This window comes from Alosa pseudoharengus, unplaced genomic scaffold (genome assembly GCF_046254945.1).
Source record: "Alosa pseudoharengus isolate Yale_2024_CS ecotype anadromous, Long Island Sound unplaced genomic scaffold, YU_APseudo_1.1 YU_APseudo_1.1_scf_8, whole genome shotgun sequence".
NCBI classification, from domain to species: Eukaryota; Metazoa; Chordata; class Actinopteri; order Clupeiformes; family Clupeidae; genus Alosa; species Alosa pseudoharengus.
This window is the reverse complement of record NW_027468870.1, coordinates 29,504,918-29,517,159: the sequence shown is the minus strand read 5'-3', so window position 1 is coordinate 29,517,159 and position 12,242 is coordinate 29,504,918. Positions and strand designations below refer to the sequence as shown.

At 40.7% G+C, this 12,242-nt stretch overlaps 1 protein-coding gene across 1 annotated transcript in view; it reads right to left on the bottom strand.

Moving 5' to 3' along the window:
• gbe1a (glucan (1,4-alpha-), branching enzyme 1a) overlaps positions 1-8,627 on the bottom strand; it is a 56,817-nt gene extending 48,190 nt beyond the window's left edge. Inside the window, exon 1 of the mRNA XM_076273775.1 lies at positions 8,295-8,627. Coding sequence (XP_076129890.1) covers positions 8,295-8,392 — 98 coding nt within the window. The 5' untranslated portion in view covers positions 8,393-8,627. The remainder of the gene's footprint in view (positions 1-8,294) is intronic.
• Positions 8,628-12,242: the final 3,615 nt, after the last annotated feature.

The window sequence follows — 12,242 nt, the reverse complement described above, 5'->3', positions numbered from 1 at the left end:
TATACTTCCAGTGAGGCTATTTGCCTGAAATTTTCACCAGACATTAGTATTAACTTAGGTAATCCACACATATACAAAAATCCAAACATTAATGTTCATAAGTAGAGTTATGAGTAAAAAAGTGGAATGCCACAGGAAAAAAGTATTGAACACGCCTACTGAAATTTCTTAAATACTTTGTAGAAAACCCTTTATTTGTAATGAGAGCTTCAAGGCATTTCCTCTATGACGAAGCTAATCAGTCGCAGTATTCAGGTGTGATTTTGGCCCATTCTTTTAAACAGATAGTCTTTTAATATTGAAGATTCCAGGGGTCCCTCTTGTAAATCCTGATCTTTAGGTAACTTCCAAAACTGCTCAATTGGATTTAAGTCAAGGCCTGAATTTCCTTTCTCTGAAACCAATTGAGAGTTTCCTTTGCTGAATGCTTTGGATCATTGTCCTGCTGGAAGGTCTAGGCATGTCTCATCCTCATTGTTCTGGTGGATGGCAAGATTCTCCCAGAAAAAAATGGCTCCATTCATCATTTCTTCAACTGTATGAAGTCTGCCAGTACCATGAGATGAAAAAACAGCCCCACACCGTGATGCCTCCACCTCCAAACTTCACTGTTGGTATGGTATTTTTAGGGTGATGCACAGTGCCATTTCTCCTCCAAATATAGTGTGTAGTATGACATCCAAAGAGTTACATTTTGCTCTCACCTGACCAGAATACATTCTCTTAGTATTTCATAGGCTTGTCCAAATGTTGTGTAGCAAACATTCAATGAGCTTCGACATGTTTTTCTTCAGTAATAGAGTCATGTGGGGTGAGCGTGCATAGAGGCCATGGCGGTGGAGTGCATTACCTATGATTTTCTCTGTAACAATTGAACCGGCTGCCTCCAAGTCTTTCTGGAGTGGTCCTTGGCTCTTAGACTACACTTCTGACTATCCTTCTGACTTCCTGGTCAGAAATCTTGTGAGGAGATCCTGTGCATGGCCGATTGATGATGCAGTGATGTTCCTTCCACTTGCATAATGGCTCCAATACTGCTTACTGGATGATTCTGAAGTTTTGAAATGCATCTGTAACCAGTTCCATTGATATGTTTTGCAACAATAATGTTGCAAAGGTCTTGGAAGAGCTCTTTGCTTTTACCCATCATGACATGTTTCTTGTGTGACAACTTGGTAACGAAAAACCTTTTTATAGCTCATCAATATGTACTAACCCAGCTTACATTAATTTGCACAGATAGGAGGGATAATTACTCTCTAACTCTACTTAGGGACATTCATGTTTGGATTTTTTAATATGTCTGGATTACCTAAGTTAATACTAATGTCTGTAGAAAATTTTATGCGAATAGCCTCTCTGGAAGTATACTTACTGAAAAAAATTTTGACGTGTTCAATACTTATTTTCTCCGCTGTATATATTCAGATTTTGACATATATTCTCAGGTTTATATAGGTTTTGACCTATATATTCAGACTTTCATTCCATATATATTGACATTAATTTCCTAAACGGCATGACCTAATATGTGTGTGTGTGTATATATATATATAATATAAAGCTGGGCTGAGAGAATGAAAGAAAGTGAAAGAGAGGGGGCATACTGCTTGTGAGTTATGGGAGTTAAAGGTGCACACCATAAATGCACTTTAACCATACCCTTCAGACCACACATTTTATTGTCAAAATAAGGTCCATAGACTATGTGTTTAAGGAGTATCTTATGGAGCTTATATATATATAATATATATATATATTATAAGTATATATATACTCTTTTGATCCCATGAGGGAAATTTGGTCTCTGCATTTATCCCAATCCGTGAATTAGTGAAACACACTCAGCACAGTGAACAGTGAGCGCAGTGAGCTACAACAGCGGCGCACGGGGAGCAGTGAGGGGTTAGGTGCCTTGCTCAAGGGCACTTCAGCCGTACTGGTCGCGGTTCAAACCGGCAACCCTCTGGTTACAAGTCCGAAGCGCTAACCAGTAGGCCACGGCTGCCCATTAAATGCCCGTGTCTTCTATACCAAATAACACTACTACACCAACGTTGAGTTCATATCTCTCCATGCTTGTGTCCTGACATATATGTTAATATACCCCTAATGTAATGTCTGGCAAGACCAGACAAAATAAGTACAATAATAAGACAGTAAGATAGGCATAGGTGGCTTGATGTCTTAGGATTCATATAAATAGAGACTATTGTCTATGCCAGACATGATTAGATTGTTGGCTACTGTAAAATATGTTTGCCAATTTCAGACTGTTTATTCAACAGTATGTATTTTTATTACAAATCGTCTTGTTAAAAGTATACTGATGTTTCCCTGCATCCTACAACATACTGATAAGTATAAGTATATATACTTTTTTAATCCCGTGAGGGAAATTTGGTCTCTGCATTTAACCCAACCGGTGAATTAGTGAAACACAAACAGCACACAGTGAACACACAGTGAGGTGAAGCACACACTAATCCCGGCGCAGTGAGCTGCCTGCTACAACGGCGGCGCTCGGGGAGCAGTGAGGGGTTAGGTGCCTTGCTCAAGGGCACTTCAGTCAATCATGTGTGTGCACCGTCCAAAAAGATCAATGTCTTACAAGTCCTTATGGAAGAGCAAGTAAATGCGAGGCCATGCTGCATGTTCCCCGTTTTAATTAAAATGTCTCTCTGAGGATTTCTTGGGGTAGAAAGATCCTGTCTGGTGGTGAGGTTGAGAAAGGGATACGGTGCACAGAGGAAATTGTTCATTCAATGTGGTGCCTCGAGCACTGTGCAGTATTGCATTGTTGTAAGAGTTTTGTAACTGAAGAAAGTTACATTCCTATTTCCCCGTTTCAGCTCTGGATAAAGCCTTACATGCTAGCATTACTGGTTAGTTAGCAGTGAAATATTTAGACAGAGGCTGACTAAAGCAGACGTTTCAGGGCCAGACTCTGACCTTACCCAGACCACATCCATTCAGGTGTCATCTAGGCAGGTATGCAGTAACAGTACCAATGGCATTCTTAGGGACCATTCATTATTTATTAACGGGATCACCGGAGGGATTTTGAGTGCCTCGATCAAAAGTTGCATGACCCTCCCCTGCCTGCTATATAATTTTCAACGACCCTCCAGCAGCATTTTCAAAAATGACATGACCCTCCCCGGCCAATTGTCGATGTCTTCCGCCCACGCTCTTTGCACGCTATGAAATCACATCAACATATGCTACCGCCCAAAAACCAACCTCTACTTTCTGATCTTACACATCACACTTCACCAAGATGGTGGCCATTTCAGTAGATTTACTCACTAACATTGTTGTGGAAACACAATAAGCATGGAAACTAAATGCACACTTCCTGCAAATGCATTAGCCTACTTGAAAAGTTACTCCTCTAGTAAGTATTCACATGAAATAAAACAATAAAGCATTGAGACCATTCAACAAAGCACACTGGGTAATAACAAATTCAACACATGAACTTGTTGCTATGGACTCGTCTCTAGGCTTCCTCAGTCATTGTAAAGCGGCCGAAGCTGAACATTATCCAAAACTCAATTTCTCAGACGAGCGTCAATTTGGGAGCTTGCTACACTCCTTCCTTCTCAAATGACTTGAAAAGGCCGTTTGCACAATTTCACAAATAATCACAGGGACCGAAAAATACCTAACATGCCAAATTTTTCCGGGTTTATCATTTTAACGTTTCCCCGCTGTCTTGCCGTTTTAATATTTTCCCGAATATCCCATATTACTGTAATACTCTCATAACATTAGTCCTCCATTCTGGCCTGTCTCTGTGTTGTCCTGTTGTTACCCCTTGCCCTTCCAGTGAAACAGATGTATTCAAATCATCATTTTGCTTGCTTGAATGCGAACTCAGATGTTACTACTGATGTTAACCTACAGTAGGCCTATTTAAGTTAACGACGTGGTTGTCGTGAGAGCACGATTCATTAGCGCTTGCAGTGTTCGGCCGTAGGCTATGCCTAGGCCTACGTGCGCACCTGCCAGGCTACTCAGCTAGACAAAGAATTCCCCCTGTATATTCACTCCAAGTTGGCCTACCATAACTTACCAACTACACTGTAGACCATAAACTGGCTATTTATATGACCAAATGTATTTGTTCAACTTTATGAAGCAGAATTACGCACTGCCACTTGGAACGTAACACATTTTTGTTGGCAGGAAAGAGAATGACAGCGATTAACAAATTGCACTTGTTGCTGGTTACCAATAAATACTAGCAAACAACAAAAACAGAAAGGATGGAGACAGCAAAGCTAGAGATGGGCAGGAACAAGGTAAATTGGTAGAAATGCTTGTCAAAATGTTAGGAGCTGGATGTGTGGATGAATGAAGCACAAGTAGGCCTATGCTTTATGTTAAGCATGCACACTGTTTAAAGTTAGGCTACACGGTATACTACAAGTAAACCAAAGTTAAATTTAGCTTTTTTAGGGCTGGATAAAGTTGACCAAATGGATATAGGCTGTTAGGCGTGAATAAGGTAGGCTACTTTGTTGCTCCAACCCTTCCAACGTTAATGGGGACGAATGTTGACATTTTCCGTATTTTGCGCGAGAAACCCGGGAAATCTCCCTTATTTTCATTGTTCAATGTTGACAGAGCTATGGAACGAAAGAGAACGTTATATGGCGACAGAAATCAACAATCAAACAAGCCACTTTGATTTTTTGCTGTTTTCATTAATACAAAAGATGGGTGACCCTCCCTCCTAGACAAAAAAAAGTTAGGTGACCCTCCCCTCATCAAAGAATAAAAAGACATGACCCTCCCCTATTTTCCTCCGGTGACCCCGTTTATAAATAACGAATGGTCCCTTATTAATTCCTTTCTGAACTGTACAAAGACGATCAATGGCCATATGTAAAGCCAACAGTATGCTTTTAAAAAAAGTAAAATGGGCAGTAGTAAAATGTGCAGAGGGTTACTCTGAAAACAAATGAATAGGAGAGAAAGGATAGATATGTCTGTGGGGAGTTTTGGTGAAAAAGAGGAGCTTTCGGAAATGTCATTAAACTACCGATAGTCATTTTAGGGCCAACCAATCAATCCCACAACTGAAATAGAACAGAAAAGTTCAACAAAGTTGTAACTTAGGAACATTTATGTATGTGGAGTTGACATAGCTGACCCATGGAATATGTAGTTTTAAAGTCCTCTCTCCTCGGGCTATAGTGTAATGAGCTTGGAAAACACAATGTCACCCTCATCCCATAATGCAATGTATGATTTATGACTGGTTAAATGTGTGTCTTTTGTGTTTTTTTAATGGTGTTTAAGTGATAAGTTGTTGATCTGAGATTGCTACCATTTGAAATAGCCTACTCTACCCTATCTTTTCTGAATCAGTAGTACAAATAGCCATTCAATTCATCCAGTTCTACCATAATAATAATGTTGCTATATGACTGCCATGTGCATCTTCAACTGCCCATCTCTTGTGACAGGGATTTTCTCCTGGCAATTTTCTCGAAGCACTAACATAAACTTGGGACAATAAACCCCTTCAGTCAGCTCACCTTGAGTAGTGTGAGTGGGGACTTTCGATGGCAACATGTGTGGGTCATACTCATGAATCAGAGCCCCCCATACACTCCTGTTTACAAAGCCCTTATGAGCAGTCAAGCACGTAAAAAATCTCTTCAGGGTGTCAATAAAATTGGAAATGGTAATTCTGCCATAAAAAGTACTAAACATATGAAAACAATCTCATTTTTATGGGAAATGATTCATCACCTCCATGTAGGTTGGTCTGTTGGGTGTACCTTAATTCACCGGTGGTTTCATGAAACTACTTGAAAAAAATAACTGACTACAAACACAGGCATACGCAAATAAATACTGATTGTCAGACACTATAAAACAAAAATCTCATTAAGGTGATAGATGAATAAAAATAGAACTGGTTTACTGTTAATGCCTCACATCAAGCTTTATGTTCAATCACTGAGACCAGTATGGGTTCAGTGTCTTACTAAAGAAGATCTTACAGGCATTGGTGCCAGAGTCAACTCAGACAACCTCCAGAGGCTCAGATGCTGTTATTCCTGAGCCACTGCCCTTCAGAGTAAATATGTGTCAAATAAAAATATGGGGAAGATACAAAAATAAACATTTTGCCTTCATGAAGTCACACCTCCAACTATATAATTCGCTTTATAATGGATAATTGGAATTTGGTTATGAATATATGGCATGAATAGCCATATACATTGCTATGTCATTGGATTCCTTTTATTATGGTTCACAACAAGATAAAATGTTGTGCATTATTCACTGTTATTTTTCTTTGAGAGATAAAATAACAAACGGAGTTGTCTGTAGCAGCTGTTAAACGGTTTATGTTTTTATTGATAAAATCTGTTCAAAACAGTAGGATATACAGTATGTGCAATTATTGTTTTTCTCTGCCCTTAGTGCAAGACTAACAGAAAATGACACACTACCAAAACATGCATGTGCCTAGTGGACGTAGAGCACTTACTTACCCACTCAAGGTTGCATAGTATTAATTTATCAGTACAAATACTACAAAGCAAGGCTTTTCCCACCTCATTTGAGTGTCAGAAAATTGATGGAGGTCATTTTAAACTGAGTGTAACAATCTGAGGTTGAATTAAATTGATTCAAATGATGCTTGACAAAAAAAGACGTAGCCTACTTATAACTGCAGTATCATATTGTGCTAATATATGCATTGGGATCATTTACAGAGATGAACTAAAACTAAAAAAATAACCTCATAAATGTTCCAATGAGAAAAGCAGACGATGAAGATGCCTTAAATTAGTATATTTTGCCAGACTGAATACACACCTTAAAAAGGATTCTTTTTACTTATGTCTTCTTGATTTAGTACAGTATATGCTGTAGGCCTTGTGTATAACATATGCATTATGTGGTATACTGAAGACAAAAGTGTTTCTTTGGGTTTTCAATAAACCTTTCACAGAACGTCAAGACAATTCACAACTGATGCCACAGGCAAAATTCCACTCTCCACTTAGTGACCGTCTTCCCAGGTCTTTACCTCCAGCAAAACATCTCACCACTTAAGCAGCAGAACTGCAGCTCTTCCACAAAGCCTGGCATCAAGGCTTTTAACATGACACCACATGAATGCTAGTCTGTGGCATGCAGGAGTCCTGGCTGTCAGGCCAAAGAAGCCTGCCAAGCGCCAAGTCTTCAGGAGTGAGACTTCACGGTGCTAACACTTTCTTGGTCCAATTAGCAGACTTCTGCTGAATGGATCTTGCAAAGGCATGTGACAGTTCCGTACTTTTTGCGTATTCATGTTAACTTTCTCGCTCACCTCTGCACAATGGTGATAATCAGTCATCAGGGTGAGCTGCATGGCACCAGTATGTGCATGCGTCAACAAAAGAGTTCATAACATGGTCTAAGACAACTGTACATTCCTCCTTGTAGTAACCAAAACAGTTAGGGTGCAGGGACATCCTACAGACACGGGCTTCAGGAGCATTTTATTATTGGCAGATATTTATTATTATAGATCGATGAGTTTGCTAGCTTCACACTGCTGTGGTTTAGTGGTTCACCAAAGCTTCATTTGCCCATCACTAGGGACAAGTAGGTCTACAGTGTGGTACATAGCCCTACTGTTGCATTTCTGCAGTAAAGTGCAGTGCAATACAGTTTTTTCGGGTCCAAAATATTGCATTTCTTGCATTTGAAATACAAATAGTTCCTCCAAAACGTTGGTTTTGATACTCAGTTTTGACACTTGAAGTAGGCCCTAGTGCAGTTATGTTTTGTGAGAGCAAGACCAGTTGGCTACTCAAGTACAACATTGTTACTTAAAATTTTGCCCATCATCTTGTAATGTAAAATATTAAGATGAGGAGCTTAGATTCTGACAAAGCTATTGGACTGGCGACGCTCGCATGAGTTCCGTTGTGTGACCAGCGGAGTTCTATTGGTTGAACAGTGCGGATATCACGTTCAGTACGTTCGGTGATTGGCTATATGGAGACTGACCCCTCAAATTGCTACTAGTTGGTTGACATTGAAGATACTGACCGTTCTTGACAACTATGATGCATCGTAACATGCGCTGTACTTTCCTCAAAGTTAACTGAGCGTTATACTTCATAATTGTTTCCTTCGTGGAAACAGCTCTGCCACGTGCTTTCACTTGTCTACCACGGCAAGTGAGTTCTGTGAACTTTTTAAACATACTTTATCTGTTGCACTGATGAAGTCATGTGTACACGAAACACTATAACAGAGAATCTGCAAATTACCTGCGATGGTAGTCCCCTTCGTACTGGCGCAATTTGGGCTCCATTTGGAAAAAATCGTTGAGATCTAGTAAATCGCCATTGTAACATATTTCAGCCATCTTTACGTTTCAGACTGTTGAACTGCGTTGATTGCGCCTTGTCTTTCCCCGTGGACTTCAGCCTCAGTAGCCTGCCTACCCCCCTGGACAGCAAAGTTTAAAGTTAGACGTGGGGCGTACAGCAGTAGGGGGCTAGGCACACACTCATGGCCAATCGGTCAGTCCTGCTGTGTTCGGGTGTTGCGCAATCTTACTGCACGTAGCCCCATTTAAATGGAGGCTAGACACAGCGCAGTTTATTCGGTGTCCAGCTATTTCCTCAATAGGTAGTCTGTCTGTCTATTATGAAACTTTTTCAAGGTGGGCGGGGCACCGTTCTGCAGAACCACGTGGCAAAATATTCATGCTACTTAAATCTATCCAGTGACGACTTGTTAGTTTAAATTTGACCAAAAGGCCAGATTAGTTTGCCCTTCTGGGTCACTGATGGATGTTCTCTCCCTAATAATTTGTTTTAAAAATTGTGAGTGAGAACCATGGAATGTTATAAGAATGCAGCTTTGTGCCCCTTGTGCCCTTGCACTCTGGTTAAAAGAGAGGCCTTTCATTTGCATTAATTCACACACTGTTATCCAATGTGCCTGTTCATCTGCATGTTTGCTTCATGCCCTTATTGTTGCCAACACATATAGCCACCGGTTGAGCTACATGATCTTTGTCCGACTGTAGGCTGCTCTTAAATCAAATGATACAGAACTGCTTTCTTACATTTTAAACAACTTGGGATCCTTTCTGCAATCACAATCCTCTGTGTGTGTCCTCTGAACATTTGGATGTATTTCTCGAATTGCACAAAACTGCTAACATGGCTACCGGCCAAGAGTCATATCAGGTCCAGATAGCCAGATTGTGACAGACAGGCCTCAGGCCTGGATCTAGCATGCGACTGGCCCATGTCCGGCCCAGACTCCAGCCGGTGTCAGCGTGCCATCAGGAGCATGACGGTGGGAGAGCAGGTGAGCGAGAGGCCAGCCGTGGGCTTCCCTCTGGGAGAAGCTCGGCGTTTCCGTGCCACTCCGTCCGGGTCAGGGATCCTGCGGCACGGAGGGCATGCGGTCCAGATGGATTCGCCCTGCTAGCTGGCTGCGTGTCCATGCGTCCACCTCGCGGACCTCCGCCTTGGAGCTGCTGCTGTCCTTCTCCATATGGCCCATGGGGATCCTCGGGGTTGAGCTTTACCCTCTCCCTCCGGCCATGGCTAGACACAATAACAGACCACCACTCCACCACTTACACTCGGTTCAATTTCAATAGCTTTATTGGCATGCACAGTTGCCAAAGCATGCTGTTATATTAAAAACAAAAGTCAACAAACAAAAAAGTGAAAAATAGCAACCACATTTAAGCTTTACAATGTTGCCAAAGCATACTATTATATATAAAAAAGGAAAAACAACATGTTTGAGTTTTACCCTTTTGCTTTGGCTAGTCTCATGACCACATCACCAATCCACACCTCTTTCTCTCAGTGTCAATATGTGTGTGTGTCTGTCTCTGTATGTGTACAGCCACCCAGCAGTCCCTTGTGTGTGTGTATCTGTGCCCTAGTCACTACAGCTTGAAGCAGATTGTTTGTTCCCTCGGCAAAATATCCTATTTATTTGCACAGCATGTGCTTCAGTCACTGCTGAATCAGCCAAGGACACACCGCTCAGGACTAAAATAAAAAAAGAATAAAAAAAAAAAAAAAAAAAAATATATATATATATATATATATATATATATATATATATATATACTTATTATATATTATTATATTTATTATATATATATATATATATATATATATATATATATATATATATATATATATATATACACGTATGAGAAAGTTCAACAAAACAGATATTTTACTCATGTAAGGAACTGCTGTATGTTTACTTCATGAGTCCTGTAAATAAAAGAAGAGTAGCCTCAGGCAGGGGAGCTGAGGCTCAAGATGTCAAGGGGAAAGTGTAAAGCCAAGAAGGCCAGTGAAGTTTAGTACACTTACTTTAGCTCCACATAGGACTTTACTTTAGCTCCACAAAGTAATCTTGAAGTAACTTTAAGTTGCAGTTCAGTTTCATTTATAGTTGTATAGGCCTAAACCTTCATAATGTTGTTTTCTTTAGAATGCTTTAGAACTTGAAAGCAATCTGAAAGCAATCGTACACGATTTCAAACCCATAACATTTTTGTCACATTCAGCTAACATCTCCTTACGATCCGCTCGCTGCCCATCCCGTGAGTACACTGAAAAACCTGGTCTCTGTAGGCAACACAGGCTCTTGAGACAAACAAAGTGGTGGCAACCTGTCCCTCAGACGAAAAACAAAACCCTGAAGAGAGGGGTGAGCTACCTCTGGTGTGTGTGGCCCTTGATTAGAATACAATGTGCATTATTTTAGACAAAAGCGTTTGCCAAGAAAAGTAAATATAAACACAAACAAACATCATGCGCAATCACTTACCCCACCTTTAAGAGCCTTTAGTTGGCACACTGGAGAAATGCTTGCCTCTTATTGAGGGCACCGAGTGTATGGCTTCAGCAGCGTTGCCATTAGGTTGGCCAGGAGCCTTACTGCCATTGTGGTCAGGGGTGAGGCTGGCCCGGGGTTCATGTTCCTGTCACGGCAACAGTGTCTCCTGCTGGTGGGTTGGGGGGCAGAAGGTGGTCAACAAACTGCATGATGAGAGCATGAGTCTGTGGCCATGGACGTGTCCTAAAGGGCCTGCAGCATTTCATTCAGAGATCTGATGCTTTGATAATTTTACCAAGCTTTCAGAACACCAGTGTCAAAAATGGTGCATTCCTGCAAATCTCTTCACTGCAACCAAGTTAGTACAGTATGACTGCCTGATGTAGGTTCAGTGAGGGCAAAACAAAAGACAAGGCAAGTCTTTCTCATCTCATATGCATTTGCAATTCAAAGTGCTTTTCAGATGAGCAGACAAAAAAAGCACATGGAAATGAGGTAAGGTTAATTAAAACCGAGTAAAAGGCTATATGAAAAAGAAAGATTGAAAAGGAAGAGTGGTTTAGATAAATATACTTTAAAAGTAGAGTGCTTTCAACAGTTAACAAAACACATCTAAGAACAATTGAGTTCTGTCTAGATGTGAAACGGCATCTACTGCCGAAACAGAATATTCTGTAAATAACATTTTCCTCATTTCACTCTGGCTGTCCATCCGAGAGCGAGCGATGTCGCTGCATCCAGCATCTGGCCCTGAGCCTGATCAGTGAGAGAGAGAGAGAGAGAGAGAGGAGAGAGAGAGAGACGAGAGAGAGAGAGAAAGAATGAGAGAGAGAGAGAGAAGCTTCCGTGGCATATGGGCCAGCTTGGCACTCAGCCTGCAAGTGTGGGATGGACTGATGCTCGTGTTGCATCGCCAACATGAAAGGGAGGAACAGGTATCTATCCTCTGACAAACACCTTTGTATAACACGAGCTGACCAACCCACCACACAAACATTCTGCTCCATCCTACTCAAAGCATCCTCTCCATTCGAGTCCAAGACATAAAGAATTACATAGAAAAATACAATAACACCTTGTCAAAAATACAGTATCACAATTCTATACCACTTTATCAAAAATATATTTATGATATCTATAAACATAAAGAATATAAATAGACATGGTGAGACTGGCATTAGGAAATATAATAACTCCCAAGAGCTAGTAACATTTTATGACAAATGTCTGGAAAAGCCTACAAACAAAAACAATATCTACACCAGTTTCTATGACCATAAAGCTTTTAAAATTAACATGATGAGATATGGTGGAAAAGAGTTAGGCTACTTATCCCTGAATCTCTGTGCACAACATTGAGCCCGGATGAAGAGCTTCTTGAATGTGGA